The sequence below is a fragment of the Neopsephotus bourkii genome, unplaced genomic scaffold (genome assembly GCF_033783945.1).
Source record: "Neopsephotus bourkii isolate Nb327-2 ecotype Australia unplaced genomic scaffold, CSIRO-AGI_Nbou_v1 NB_1031, whole genome shotgun sequence".
Lineage (NCBI taxonomy): Eukaryota > Metazoa > Chordata > Aves > Psittaciformes > Psittacidae > Neopsephotus > Neopsephotus bourkii.
Genome location: NW_026901520.1, coordinates 284856 through 300528, shown reverse-complemented (window position 1 = coordinate 300528; position 15673 = coordinate 284856). Strand labels below are relative to the sequence as shown.

Here is a 15673-nt window from a genome sequence, read left to right as displayed (position 1 = left end):
AAGGGCCTGTGGGGACAGGCCAAGGGGAATGGCTTGAACCTGCCCGAGGGGAGACTGAGCTGAGCTCTTAGGCAGAAGCTCTTCCCTGTGAGGGTGCTGAGGCGCTGGCACAGGGTGCCCAGAGAAGCTGTGGCTGCCCCATCCCTGGCAGTGTTCAAGGCCAGGTTGGACACAGGGGCTTGGAGCAAGCTGCTCCAGTGGAAGGGGTCCCTGCCCGTGGCAGGGGTTGGAACTGGATGAGCTTTAAGGTCCCTTCCAACACAAACCAGGCTGGGATTCTGTGATTATTGAGGAAAAAACCCCACTCTGCACAAGGGGAATTTGTGGATCTCCCCTAGCAGTTCTGGTGCTGCAGTTCTATGTGGGTGCTGCTGGATCCCAAAAACATGTCTTTAAATCAGAGCAAATGCTCCCCATGCAGGTGGGGTCATGGTTACCCCCATTTCTGCTTTCCAGACTGAAGGGTCTCTTCTAAAAATGCCTTGCACTCACTGGCAGTTGGGCTGCAAATCCTTTTGTGCCCTGTGCATGCATCTGCCTTGTAGCGAGATGTCAGCCCGCGCAGGCTTCTCCCCAGGAGCTTCAAACCCCCGTGTTTCACATGTTGGCTTCTCCTGCCTACCTGGGACCTAAGCAAGCTGCTAATTGTTGTGCAGATGTCATCTTCCAGGCAGGCATGAGGTTGTAGGCTTTAAAAAAGCTGAACTGTCGTTTGCTACCAGCCTTCTCAGTACACGTGAGCTCTATTTTTATGGGATTGTGCGTTTTCTTTCAGCCACTGCTTTGCTGAATTCCTTTTTCTTCTTTTTTCTTTTCATTTCCAGGCTTGCAGGTAAAGTTTTAGGGATACATCTATTTTTCATCATCCTACTTTTGCTACTTGTTTTATAACTGAAAAGAAACTAAACCCAAAAAACTCTCTTCTGTGTTAAAGTAGCAGTTTGCTCTAAGGTGAGCTGAGGGGGAGCTGTGTGTCATGGTCGGTCTGAGACTGGGCTCCTGACTGTGCCATTGGCCACAAGGGCACGTAGATCTTGGAGCTGGTGGAGTTTGAGCCCCTGAATTCTGTTCTGGAATTTGCAGCTCGGGAGCTTGAGTGTTGGTTGTGGCCTGGTTGTGCTTGGCAGTGCCTCAGGAAAGATGGAGGCTTCAACTGCAGGGTTTCTTTGCCTGTCTTCTGGAAATAGTCCAGAGGAGGCCATGGAGATGCTGCCAGGGCTGGAGCAGCTCTGCTCTGGAGTCAGGCTGAGAGAGCTGGGCTGGGGCAGCCTGGAGAAGAGAAGGCTCCTGAAGGGGAGACCCTAGAGCAGCTCCAGTGCCTAAAGGGGCTGCAGGAAACCTGGAGAGGGGCTTGGGACAAGGGCCTGTAGGGACAGGCCAAGGGGAATGGCTTGAACCTGCCAGAGGGGAGACTGAGCTGAGCTCTTAGGCAGAAGCTCTTCCCTGTGAGGGTGCTGAGGCGCTGGCACAGGGTGCCCAGAGAAGCTGTGGCTGCCCCATCCCTGGCAGTGTTCAAGGCCAGGTTGGACACAGGGGCTTGGAGCAAGCTGCTCCAGTGGAAGGGGTCCCTGCCCATGGCAGGGGTTGGAGCTGGATGAGCTTTAAGGTCTCTTCCAATCTAAACCAGTCTGGGATTCTTTGACAATGGAGCGCCAGGTCAGAAATGCAGGGTGGCACTTTCATGCAGTGTGAATTAAGGAGGAGATCTCATTGCTGAAGGATTCTGTGGGTGTCAGATGCTTCAAAAGCAATTACTGGGAATATCAAAAATCTCCTTGATCTGGATTGAGCTCAAAGACAGAGGCTGCTGTTCAGGAAGACCCTGGGTTGGGAGGTTTTGGAAGACGCAGAAGTGCATCAGATGTGTTGCTGTCTGTGCTCCCTGTTCTGCATTGCTTTTGGCTAAAGCAAAACCAAGCAGAAAGACAAGTAAGTGACAGAGTGGGGAGACAGACAGCAATAAAAGGGTGCAGGGAGAGGACTCCAGTCCCTGTGTGTCCTTGCAGTCTTTTGTGGGCAGAGATCCTTTGGTGGCAGGAGCTGGTGTTCGGTGCACCCGTGGGCAAGCTTTCTGTGGAACAGAAGATGATTGCTTCAAGAAAAGATCTGTGATATGATCCTGATGGACAACAAAGACAGAAAAAAAAGGGTATTTAGGACTGCATGGGAGGAAATTCTTTAAAACCTGGTTAGGAGTAGGAGCAGACTTGATGGAGGGATGAGTAATGAAGGAGTGTTTGAACGGAACTAATCAGTCCCATCTTCTTTCAAAAGACCTCATTTAGTTTAATTTAGCAGCTTGTAAATTTAGAGCCAATCAAAGGAAATACTTGTCGAGGCTGTGTGCTGGCAGGCTGCTCCACTGCCTAGCCCAGCGTGAGGAGCAGCGAGCTGCAGGCTGGAGGTGGATTGAAAGCCCCGTGTTGCGAGGCAGCAGGGGCACGTGTGAGCGTGGTTACACACGGAGCTGTGGGAATACGAGCTCCATGCCAGGAGCAAGACAAGAGCTTTGTTTCCTCATCCCTTGTTCAGTACGTGGTGTGTGGTCGGTTGAGGGGCTATGTGCCATGGGATTGCTTTGTGGTCCATGCAAGCACAGCCGGAGCTGGAACCCGAGCTCACAGTTTGGGTGAACCAATGCTCTCAGCAGTAGAGGAAGGTAGGAACGACCAAGTAGACCTTGTTGACTGCTGCTTGAAATTTTGTTTTCCTAAAGAGAAACCTACGTGTGGGTTTATCACAGGCTCACAGAATGGTTTGTGTTGGAAGGGACTTTAAAGCCCATCCAGTTCCAGCCCCTGCCATGGGCAGGGACACCTTCCACTAGAGCAGCTTGCTCCAAGCCCCTGTGTCCAACCTGGCCTTGAACACTGCCAGGGATGGGGCAGCCACAGCTTCTCTGGGCACCCTGTGCCAGCGCCTCAGCACCCTCACAGGGAAGAGCTTCTGCCTAAGAGCTCAGCTCAGTCTCCCCTCGGGCAGGTTCAAGCCATTCCCCTTGGCCTGTCCCTACAGGCCCTTGTCCCAAGCCCCTCTCCAGGTTTCCTGCAGCCCCTTTAGGCACTGGAGCTGCTCTAAGGTCTCCCCTTCAGGAGCCTTCTCTTCTCCAGGCTGACCCAGCCCAGCTCTCTCAGCCTGGCTCCAGAGCAGAGCTGCTCCAGCCCTCGCAGCATCTCCATGGCCTCCTCTGGACTCACTCGAGTTTAGATAAGCTCTGACCTCTAAGGACTGGTAGCTGTGTTTAATTTGAATTAACACAGCTATTTCTGGTCTCAAAATGAGGCACTGGCAGAAAAAGTCTTTGTGGGATTGCACTGATGTTTATTTTCCCCTGTAGTTGTTATCCAGGGCACTAACACAGTGATTTTAAACCACACTTGAAGGTCTCTTCATATTTCCCAGGGACAGATAACCCTGTGGGGTCAGTGTAAGGTACTTTGTCATTACCTGTCATAAACAACATTAGCAGTAAAATCATCAGTTCCTGCTGTTGGCTGCCCAGGGAGCCCCATATGCTAACACTTTGAGGTGTTTGTTTCCTGCAGTGTTGCACCCCTGAACCTGTGCTGTGTTGTATGATGTGATGTATAATGTCACCTGTGAAAATAGGGATTACAAACATGGTTCATTTTGTTTTCTCCTTTGCCTTTCAGACTGGTGGCAATGTCTCGTGGGGCTGGTCTCTCCACTGCTGCCAGACTCAACCTGCTGCTCTTGGTGGTCTCTGCAGTGTTCTCCTGGTCAAGCCTAAGCGACAGAGTGCCTGTAAGTGTTGCCTGCTCTTGCTGAGAGCCCTGCTTGCTAAGAGCTGTCCAGCCACCGGTCTCTGGTGGGGTGATGGCCTTGCCTGATCCCTCTGTGGCACTGAGCATGGTGCTGCAGCAGATGGTGAACCCCTCTCCTTCACAGCAGATCTTCAATACCAGCATTTCATAAGGGCTTCTTTCTGCTTGTCTCACCCCAGGCGACTGAGGATATGCTCAATCCAGAGGGTATGCAACAGGAGCAGTGCACCTCAGGCAGCTGCCTTGTTTGCTGAATGTCCTTTTTCCTCTTTGGAGTTATCACATGTTCCCCTGTGGCAGGAAGCAAAGCTAACAATGCAGTGTAGTGGCAAGAAGAGGGATGGAGGTGGTCTCAATTGGGTTCCTAGCTGTGCCTCTGAGTCACTGCAAGTGAGTCAGGCTTAGAAGAGCATCCTCACAGGTCCTTGTGTCCCACGTGCGTGGATTTTGCTACTTGTGTTATTTTGAAGCTGCAGTTGAGGTGAGCAGATGCTGTGTGCCCCTTTGCATTGTACAGGAGTGCAGAACTGCCTTGGGTTGGAGTCTGCTGCTGAGCCCCAGCTGCCAGTCCCTCTAGATAGGAGATCTGGAAAGCTTCCTCGAGGAAGCTTGGGCAGTACTGAGTTCTGGATTTCTAGTTTAATTAATGCTGTGCGTTAAAACAGGGGTTCCCCAGCAACACTGGCTTAAGGGATCACAACCCTGTGTCCCTGGACACACACTCCTAGCTTAGAGCTGGAACTTGCTGGGCTGTTAGTTATCTGATGCAGTGGTCTGGGGGCTGTGCTATGAACAAATACGAAGGACAGGTTACAGTATAAATACTAGAATCACAGTATCTCAGACTGGTTTGGGTTAGAAGGGACCTTAAAGCTTATCCAGCTCCAACCCCTGCCTCGGGCAGGGACCCCTTCCACTGGAGCAGCTTGCTCCAAGCCCCTGTGTCCAACCTGGCCTTGAACACTGCCAGGGATGGGGCAGCCACAGCTTCTCTGGGCACCCTGTGCCAGCGCCTCAGCACCAGCCTGTGCCTTGGGCCCACCTGGGGTTGTGTAGTGGTGAGGTAATGTATCTGTATTTCAGGAAGGGATGGGAGGAGGCTGGAGATAGAGCCTGGATTGGCAGGCAGCCTGACACCAAGTGCAGATGGAATTAATGCAATTTCTTCCCTGTGAGAGTGGTGAGGCGCTGGCACTGGTTGGAACTGGATGAATTTGAAGGTCCCTTCCAACCTCAACCATTCTGTGATTCAGTGGGTGATAACTCCTACCATGGCGCTCCATGGTGGTCCCAGCTCTCCTTTATTGCAAACAGGCTGCAGGTTGTCTCAAACACTCCCTGCTGAGGTTTTCAGCTTGTTGCCATTGATTTCAGGCTGTTGAGCAAGGAGGCTTTTTGCCTTTAAAGAGATAGCGGTTGTTCTTTAGAAAACATCTTTCTTCCTCCTATTTTAATTACAAAAACAAACCAAAAAGGCTTCTACCTAATTTCTCTGTAAGTGAAGCATTGCTTGTGTGTTGTTGCCAGTTTTTTCCAGAAATACAAATGAAAATGGGGTGTTGCAGAGCAACTGTGGGCCAAGCAGGGACAGGAACATTTAAATGCACCAAGTCACACCCTTTAATCCTTACTGAACATTTAGACCATGACACTGCTCTTAAGCAGAGCTGGTAAACATCAGCTATCTCCATTACAGGTTTCAATAGAGACCACACTCGGAGGCCTATTGGTAAATTTACAATAGCTTGTATAGTGAAGTCCCTCTTGGGTAATAATATAGCAGTGTAAATAAGCTAAATAATAACTGCTCTGACTCATTTATTTTTAGTCCTGTTGAGTGTTGGCTCAGAAAACGTTAACATTGATTTTCATCTGCAGAACCTGCCTTTTTATGGATATGATTGTTACTGAGCTTCCAGCATTTGTCAGGATTTTAACAATTTCAAGCCTCTGATGCACTAAGTGAAGGCAGGAGTTCAGCTCTGTTTTCCCATGCGTTTCCTAAATTTCAATCCCTTTTGACAGCTAAAATAAAAACATTCCATAGGTTTGTCAACCGTCTTCATGCGTTCCCACTGTCGCTGCTAATCGCACGCGTTTTGCTCAGGCTGACATTTCTCTTCCTCAGAAACACTCTCCTAGGCTGGATAATGGATATTTATATGCAAAGCACTATATTCTGCCAGCAAATGTGCATGCATTTTTTCTGCCTTTACTTCTTCCACTTCTTGGGAAGAACACGGCCTAAAGTTCCCAGTTAACCTCTTCACTGACTTCTTTTTTTCCCCAACGCAATCATTCTAAAGATTAATACCAAAACACTTCTCCAAGTGAGCTGTAACTCTTATGCTAATTGCCAACAATTAGGAATAATCTTTCCCTATAGGCTGGTGGTGTGAAATAATTCAGTGATGGCATTCGTGGCGATACTGGAAGCTGATAATACTCCCTGCAACAGGAATGGGGCTGTCTGGACAATTAGCCTGGAGCAGCTTATCTGTGAAAACCAGAATAACAAAGACCTGCTCCCCAAGCAGTTAATAGCTGGTGTGAGATAGCACGAGGTCATTACTTACTATTACTATGCACTCTCAATAATTGTATCCGTTGTGGTTTTACATGACTCCCACCAGCTCCCTGGGGAGATGTTCCAGTGAGCATTGAGGTTTCCCTCTCAGCAAGGATTTCTATTCCCTGCTTTTCATGCTCGTTTTTTGCCTTTGCCTAATGTTGTACCACTCGTGGTAGCTGATCTGTCACACATCTGCTATTCATAGAATCCCAGCCTGGTTTGGGTTGAAGGGACCTCAAAGCTCACCCACTTCCAACCCCTGCCACGGGCAGGGACCCCTTCCACTGGAGCAGCTTGCTCCAAGCCCCTGTGTCCAACCTGGCCTTGAGCACTGCCAGGGATGGGGCAGCCACAGCTTCTCTGGGCACCCTGTGCCAGCGCCTCAGCACCCTCACAGGGAAGAGCTTCTGCCTAAGAGCTCAGCTCAGTCTCCCCTCTGGCAGGTTCAAGCCATTCCCCTTGGCCTGTCCCTACAGGCCCTTGTCCCAGGCACCTCTCTAGGTTTCTTGTGCTGCTCTTACAGTGTAGGTGGTGATTGAATCGCTGCTTCATTGTTTTAAGGCTTGGAGGACACAGGGAATGGGTGGAGGGAAGGATGCTCAAGTTCTCATCGTATGGGCAACTCGGTGTGTTTTCCCCATGCCCTAATTTGGAAATAGCTGAACTATTTTAGCTGAAATCTTCTCCAAGCCTGAAATAAGTGCATTTAAGAAAAAAAAAAACAACAATACTTGAGGCGTTCCACTCGTGTGGAAAATTTCAGCTGGAAAAATTAAAAGTTTGACATATTTTTAGGCAAGGGAAAATGGGGTCTTACAACGTTATACAACCCTAAGAATAGCCAGGGCTCCTGGCTCTGGCTGAAACATAGGTGAGGTTCTGTGAAGCCTTCTTTGAAACCTGCTGCCTGTGCTGGCATCGGGACTAAAGCCGTGTTGCTTTGTTCAGCACAACTGTCATGCTGGTTATGCATGTTTAACCTTTAATATACTTGAAATCTAAATTTAACCATGTGGAAAGAATTTTGGATGTGAAAAAAGCCCTAAGAAATCTGCTGGCAAGGGAAAAAATTTTGTATTCTCAGCCGGCACTAAATTACCCAGATGCAATTGCTAATGAGCTGAATCTCTTCTATCCAAAAGGAGTTTGCCCTTACTAAAATAGAAGAGAGCGACATAAAAGATGACAGTGGGGAAGAGGCGGTAGCAGAAGATGATGTTGATCCAGAAGACCTGGAAGTGTTTTACCCCACACGTCAGTGGCAGACTCTCCGTCCAGGTAACACGCTGAGCATCCCTCTAAACCCCCTCCTGCCAGCACCGACAGGGCCCTGCAGAAACTCCAGTGCCTGTTTGTTCCCATGCTGATGGTTTCTATTGCTGCTGTTCTGACAAAGAGGTATGGGATCAGTGACCCCAGACAGGAGACCATCACCAAGCCACTGGTCACAGGAGTGGTTGCTGCAGTGCTTTCAGCTCCCTGGAGCAGGTCGAGTGGGCTGCCACTCACACTGGAGGGGGTGATGTGTCTCTGTCACTAGCTCAGAAGCCCTTTGTACCCTTGTCAAGGGACAGATTTTCTAACGTTTGCTGGCACATGGTATCCCAGGGCTGCTGTGCTCCGGTGTGGGCTGGGGAATGCTGCTCAGTGGCAGTCTGATTAAGAACTATCCATGTAACACCACACAGCTTTCTAACAATGGATTTTCTGTTCCTTGGCCGCTTGAAATCCAGCTTTTATCCCTATCTGTACATCCCACCAAAAATATCTCTTCGCTTTTCAGGGGATGGTGTCTTTTATTAGATGTGTATGGGATATGGATGGTGGGGGAACACCAACTGAGCAGGCTAGCTTCAGTGCAAAAACCCATGTGCTGGGAAGGGCTCTGGAGAGGCTAAGCCCATTTAAACACACCCAGCTGCCCGTGTGCACACATATTTTGGCAATTAGGATGATCAGTAAGCCTGCCTGCCCCTAGGGTCTTGAACAAAGTATTTAATCCACTTGTGCTATGTGTCCTCATGTATATGCAGGTGTAATACCTTCCCACCTCTGAAGGGTGAACTAAGTAGTAATTAATTTTTATAAAGCACTCTGAATGTAAGAGCTTTATCCTGTGCTCAGTATTATCATGGAATGAATAAATATGGGATCATTTGTCTTGAAATTTCTGCCAGATATAGCAGAACCACTTTTCCAAATGTAAATCTTTGTATAACAAATGTCTAGCAAAAGCCCTAAATTTCACAAAGCTGCAGTATATACATATATTCCATTTTTGTACCATTATGTATGGAAGACGTGTGGTGCCCCTGCTCAGTATTCAGACTGGCAGATCCCCACCACCCCTATTGAAGCAGAATATGTATATACCTGCAGACGTTAAAAACACCATTGCTGGTTTTCATAGAATCCCAGCCTGGTTTGGGTTGGAAGGGATCTCAAAGCTCACCCAGTTCCAACCCCTGCCACAGGCAGGGACCCCTTCTACTAGAGCAGCTTGCTTCAAGCCCGTGTGTCCAACCTGGCCTTGAGCACTGCCAGGGATGGGGCAGCCACAGCTTCTCTGGGCACCCTGTGCCAGCGCCTCAGCACCCTCACAGGGAAGAGCTTCTGCCTAAGAGCTCAGCTCAGCCTCCCCTCTAGCAGGTTCAAGCCATTCCCCTTGGCCTGTCCCTACAGGCCCTTGTCCCAAGCCCCTCTCCAGGTTTCCTGCAGCCCCTTTAGGCACTGGAGCTGCTCTAAGGTCTCCCCTTCAGGAGCCTTCTCTTCTCCAGGCTGCCCCAGCCCAGCTCTCTCAGCCTGGCTCCAGAGCAGAGCTTCTCCTGCCCTCGCAGCATCTCTATGGCCTCCTCTGGACTTGCTCCAGCAGCTCCACATCCCTCTTGTGCTGTTGCCCCAGAGCTGGATCAGGACTGCAGGGGGGTTCTCCCCAGAGCTCAGCAGAGAGGGAGAATCCCCTCCCTCAACTGCTGCTTACACTGTTGGTTCAGATGTGCTTTTCCCTTGCTCGGGTGTCCTGTTCCATGTTATTTTTGTAGCATTTCCATGTTGGGCATGTGCAGTGAAAAGCTTGTGGAAGTGGGGAGCTTGTCAGCGTTCATATAGAAGAATTTCACTGTCTCTTGTAGAGGGGTTAAATGCTGGCCTGTCTCTTTGTCTAGCAGCTACAGATCCTCCTTTCAGGTGTGTCTGCACATGTGGGAGGGATGTGTCAGGAAGAGGAGTCTTCCTTGGTCTCCACCTCCTAGCCTGGGCTTTGGCCTTCTCTTGGTTTCTCTGAAGTGAAATCTTGTGTGTGGTTTGTGGATTTTAGCATGTGTTCCCTGAAGCGAGGCTGGGGAAGCTGCTGTCACCACGAGTCCATCCCTGCGGCCTCTGACCTCGAAGGTTTCCCTCTTGCCAGCACAAGGCGATGCTGGGGAGGGAGCTGACCTGCAGGACAAGGGAAGCAGCCACCGTGGCTGTGCCAGGGACGTGCATGTTGCTCCTTTAGCAGACACGCACGTTGGCAGTGTGTCTAATCCAGTGGCTCTGCCTTTTCTGATGGTTTCTGCTGTGATTTCAATCGCCTGCAGCTGAGCGCAGTCCTGGCTGGTGCCTGCTCAGCACGGTGCTCAGAAGCTTGTATTGTGCTTCCCACTTCTGCTGGATGCCCCACACTGTGTTCCCTCGCATCTGTGCTGCAAATGGGGCCAGTTTCTCCTGGGGAAGAAAATGGGATTTAAAATGTGGATCTTCAGGTTTGAATTGTGGAAGGGAGCTCAGAGTTGTGTTTCTCCCGTTTCATCTTGTTCCCGTTCTCAGGATTTTTGTGCTTGTGTCCAGTCATGCAGTTGCTCATCTTTTATACATGGATTTCCTTTTGCTCTGCTGTTTTTCTAGTTCCCTGTTGCTAATTGCATCAAACTGTGTTTCCGCTGAGACTGCAGCAGTGTCATCAACCTGTAACCTGTCAAATCCCTCCACCAAATTCAATTGTTCTTGTATATGTAACACTGCTTTGTGCGGTTGCTCCCTCGCTGCCTACAGTGTGAGCTGGATTTTGATCAAGTGCTCTCTTGCACTTCAAGCACGCTTCAAGCTGCTGGAGGTAGCTGGATGCAGACACAGAGAGACAGTTGCCCAAAGAATTCTGCTGCCTGTAATCTGAAAGCAAGGAGCTCAGTTGTCTCTTCTGCCAGCCAGGAAGCTGATGGGCTGTCGAGAGGTTGGGGAAACTTCACAGAGTCCTTTAACACTTTGTTAGGTGTTGCTTTTTTCTCCCTTGGCACTAAATAATGCATCAGGGTTAGAAAGGATTCGTGCACCTTGGAAAGTCTTCCAGCACCTCTGCTTTACTTATTTTGAATGCAGAAGGCATCTGCAGGGCTTTTCCTTCTGTCCATGGTGGGAGTCCATAGGAACTTTCAGGCTATGAGTGGGATTGCAATGTCCTTTGAATGGATGTTCACACTCGTCACATCACTTCTCATGGTCAGGTAACAGCCCTACCACAAGGAATTCTAAGTTGTGCTTCCTCTGATGTTTTATTTCTTTCTGACTGTGCTTTTGCACAGGACAGGATGGTCCCCTTGCGAGCTGGAAGCTCTGGAGAAGCATGGCAGAGGTGACTTGCTTTTGTTAATGCCTGTGTTAAGCTCTGCCAAGTGTATGGAATCTGTCAGCACACAGAACCACCCAACCACTCTGCAAGGTGATGCATTATGGGTATGGCAACCAAAGGCTGATCCTTAGTCTTTGGGATGGCAGAGAAGAATGGAAGGGTTGGATGGTGTCGACAGTCATAGAGTCATATAATCCCAGGATGGTTTGGGTTGGAAAGGACCTTATGGTCATCTAGTTCTAACCCCCCTGCAGTGGGTAGGGGTGTCTCACACTAGATCATGTTGCCAAGGCTCTGTCCAACCTGGCCTTGAACACTGCCAGGGATGGAGCATTTACTTCTGTGGGCAACCTGTTCAGTGCCTCACCAACCTCACAGTTCAGAACTTCTTCCATCAATTTCAGTTTTCTTTGGGGTTCTGTTTATAAAAGCATTTCTTCCACAGTTCCAGGTAGCCTCAAATCTGCCTCTCAACATCCTAGAGCACATGAATGCCTCATTGCCTGGGAATTGGCTACTTTTGTTATTTGGATACCCTGTTTCCCTCTGTTTTGTTTAGTATTCCTGATGATGACTGAAAGTTGAATTGCTCTGACCAAGCAGTGTATCACTGACCAGCAGGCTTCCCAACTAGCATTAGGGTGGGAAGTGGTTCCTCTGGGAAGACATTGTGGTGAAGAGGAAGGATCTAAGAGGCAAGGGTTTAACTGGGAAAGAAAAAGGGAGTTAATCATCTCCTCCTCTGCAGGGCCCAGTACTCTGGGGAGCCTGGGCTGTACAGTGCTGCTGCAGATGGGCTCTGTCCTTCCAGTACTTCCTGCTCCCCTGTGCAGCAGAGACTTGCTGACAGTTTGAAGTTGGGAATTCACGTATCCAGTTTCCCAATCCAGATGGACCAAGCGAGACCCTCACCTGCCCCAAATACCAGAGTATTGTCAGTTTGCTCTGCACGCTTTCCATGAGAGAGGAGCCCACTGGAAAGGCTTCCTTTGTTCCAGAGCAAACCCTTGCATTGGTGATTGAAGTGATGCAGTGTTGGATCTCTTGTTTGGATCCCGTGTCTCCTGGCCTGTGCCTTTCGCTGTGGTTAAACTCCTGGCTTGCAGAGCTCTGTGCTGCTACCTGCAGTTACTCTATAGCATTTGTCCTGCTTGGAGTCATTTTCCTAAGTGCCTAATTATATTGCAGTTAAAAAATAAGAAGCCATGGCTGCCACTGTTGATCAAACTGCCAGAGCAGAGTTGATGTGAGCATGCTGTTGTTGCTGCTTCTGTAAAGATGAAACCATCTGAAGTTCAGCGGGGAGCTGATGATACATTGCTTAGCATTTAAATATCCACTGCTGCAGCTTCCACGGATCCTCAGGTGGCTTTCTCTGTCGGTAACTATCTTTGCTGTTCATGCTTGTCTCAGGTCTTTCCTTGCCTCATTTCCTGCGTAAACAAGGTTTTACATGTGAGGAAACACAGTTCTGAAAGCAAGTGTTGGTGTTGAGGTCATTTCAGAAGCTGTTTTGAAGGACTTGCTGTGGGTTTGGAAAGAACAGGGCGAGGGATGGGGAATGACTCGCTTGTGAGTCTTTGTCCTTCAAGAGGTTTCAGTGGCTGAAGGAGCCAGCACTGCTCTAAGCCCAGGAGAGGTTTGTGAAGCTGGGAGCAGAAGGTAGTGGCAGGAGCGACCCCTTTGGCTCAGGAGCCCAGTGACAGGGTCTGTGGGTGATATGATGGCTGGTGAGGATTTCCTACACCTTGACAGTGAGCATCTTGCTCCTGCTGTTCACTAGGGTGTCTTGAGCTGTGCTGGCTCCTGCTAATTGCTTTGCTGAATTAATGAATCTGTCCAAACCTCTGGCTTCTCAGTGACCCAGACCTATCTCAAACAGTTGTGTGCAGGTCTCTGAAATATTTATGTCAGCACAGTCAAGAGGGGGCTGTGAAATACAGCATTAAGACACCAGGGTATGCTCGTTTCTGCAAAGCTTGACGTTTGTAATCCAGGAAATAGGAGCCTCATCAGATCAGCACAGATTTGCATGACGAGGGAAGGCAAATGGGATTTGAAACCCCTCATTTATACCAGATGAAATGCTGCTTTTCCAGGTTTTTTATATAAAATAACTGGTTACTGATGTGCAAAGGGGAAAAAAAGATCTCAGCTGTGGAGTTATTATAATCTTCTCTGGCCAGTAAAAGCGAGAGCTGCAGGGTGATTGCAGCAGGTAGGAAAGGCCAGGCAGTCTTGAGAGCAATTTCAAATGTTCAGTGCTTGGACCTGCAGTTATGGCCACTAGTAGCAATCCCTCTGCCTGTTTGCCATCTGACCTGTTGCATACGAGGGTTTTGGTATCTTAAGTATCTTGTGCCTGTCCTCCTTTTTATTACCACCTGCCCTCATGCTCTCTCTGATTCCCCATTCTCCTGGGCTTTCCCTGATTTCATGCCTCCACTGATATCTCAGTGCCATCACAGGGTACACGGTCTCCTTGAGCTTGTGTTGAATTCCTTGGGCTTATGTTGAATTTCTCCTTTTGCTGAAGGTCTTCTCTGATAGAAGTGCCAGGGCTGAAGCTCCATAGGCTGCTTTGTCTCTGGTGTGTGACACTGGAGGGCAGACCTGTCAAACAGAGCAAATTCTCTCAAAAGACTTAGTCCTGTGTAAAAGGAGTAACAGTTTCCCTGCTGCTGGGAAGAGGGCAGGATTGGGAATGGTTGAGAGACACTGGGACAGTGTGCAGATGGGTGGTAACTCAAACCTCTGTTGAAGCAGGGAGTGCTTGAAGGATGTCAGCCTTTGGACATGGAGATATTGTCAGTATGAGCCTTTTGCCCTCTGGCTCAGTTGTGCAGATGAGGGCTGTGCTGTTACCTGTCTCCAGCCTTGCTCTGCATTATCGGCTTGGATTTTCTTCACCAGCAGGTTCCCTGAGCTGGGAAGTTGGAGGGCACCCTCCAGGGATCCACACCCAGTCCATGTCATGCTGTCTCTTCAGTGTGCAGACAAGGGGAGCAGGCTGGGCTTCTGGCTGTGAGGCATGGATTGATCTGGGAGCTGCTGCCAGCATCCCAACGAGATGCCAGTGCAGGTGATGCCGGCAGCATTATAGCCTTGGATCTGTGTAGTTGAAACACTTGGGAAGCATCATGAATGATAGTGGGCTGGGTCCGTGGGCACAAAGCTGACTTTTTCCAGAAGAGGCTTTATCATTCACACTGAGAAATCACAGAATCCCAGCCTGGTTTGTGTTGGAAGGGACCTTAAAGCTCACCCAGTTCCAACCCCTGCCACGGGCAGGGACACCTTCCACTAGAGCAGGTTAGTCTCACTCTCCCCTCTGGCAGGTTAAAGCTCCAACAGCTCCACATCCCTTTTGTGCTGTTGCCCCAGAGCTGGATCAGGACTGCAGGGGAGCCCTCCCCAGAGCCCAGCAGAGGGGCAGGATCCCCTCCCTCCGCTGCTGCTCACGCTCTGGGGGTGGAGCCCAGCACATGGGAAGCTGTAGCAAGTAACAGAAATTTATAGGCCAGTAAGTGGACGTGTACATTAAAATAAGTTAGACTTCCATTTCATAAAAACCACTCTGCTTATCTAATTTGACAAGTGCAGTAATGCAGTTTTGGTTATATATTTTGTGGCATGTTGTAAATGCAATATGTATGTGTATGTATAGGAAAATTATTATAATGTGAGACCTCGGAGCTGTATAGCTCCTGGTACTAAATCATTCCTGGGACCTGAGTGAAAATGTGTTCCCTGTGTTTTCTTCCTGCTTCTCCATGACCTGGCAGGTTTTGCATCCGTCGTTTTCCAAGCACATCCATGGAGGGTATCGGGTTCAGTATTTGTGAAATCACCCTTTTTCCCAAAATGGTCCATTTTTCCCCCAAATGTAGATAACCTTGTGCTGTCTTCTGTCATTTCACAAACTGCCAGTATCATAGAATCATAGAACAGTTAGGGTGGGAAAGGACCTTAAGATCATCAAGTTCCAACCCCCCTGCCGTGGGCAGGGACACCTCGCGTATCCTGACACTGCCAATGAGAAAAAACTCTACATGTCCTGTATGGATTGCCCAGGTTCAGGAGCAGGATGGGGCTAAGATGGGTTTTTGTGTGTTGGGGTGAATACTGTTCCTTACTGGCTGTGATGTTACTGGTTTCATTAAACAAGCTGGTTATGAAAGTCTGCTGCAGTGACACACGTACAGCCAAATACTAAAGGATGCTTCTGAGCGGCCGAGATGAAAGTTTGCAGCTTCACTGACACATAGTCCTGGGCTTGGATTTTGGGCACAACCCAGACAAGCGTGTAACTGTCACCAGACAAATGGTGACTCCTCTTATCTGCGTGCATGACTCTGGGCTCCGCAGTGTGTTACGGGTTAAGTGCAGTGGTTACGCACCAGGAGATGGAGGAGTTTGAGTCAAGTGGGGGTTTTTTTGGTGCAATAGGAGCAGGTTAAGCAGCATTTTTCAAAATATATTTGAACTTTGCTTTAATGGTGCTCTGCCTGGTGTTATTATAATGTAAATGTAGCATTAGCGAAGAGAATAAGTACATCATCTGTGTAGCAGGAGACATAAGCAGTGGGAATCGTTCACATGGTTAAATTTACATTGTTTGGAAGGGAAAAAGCGCTTTGAAAGAAGAGAGACTGTTTCCCAGGGAAGACATCTCTCATTCCTCTCTTTTATCTTCTTTCTGCCAAGCCA

General features: G+C 49.1%; 1 protein-coding gene across 1 annotated transcript in view; it reads left to right on the top strand.

Moving 5' to 3' along the window:
- The first annotated feature begins 641 nt into the window (after positions 1–641).
- Positions 642–15673, top strand: part of SIL1 (SIL1 nucleotide exchange factor) — a 76934-nt gene continuing 61902 nt past the window's right edge. The window contains 3 exon segments of the mRNA XM_061360571.1: positions 642–730; positions 3654–3765; positions 7500–7635. Coding sequence (XP_061216555.1) covers positions 657–730; positions 3654–3765; positions 7500–7635 — 322 coding nt within the window. The 5' untranslated portion in view covers positions 642–656.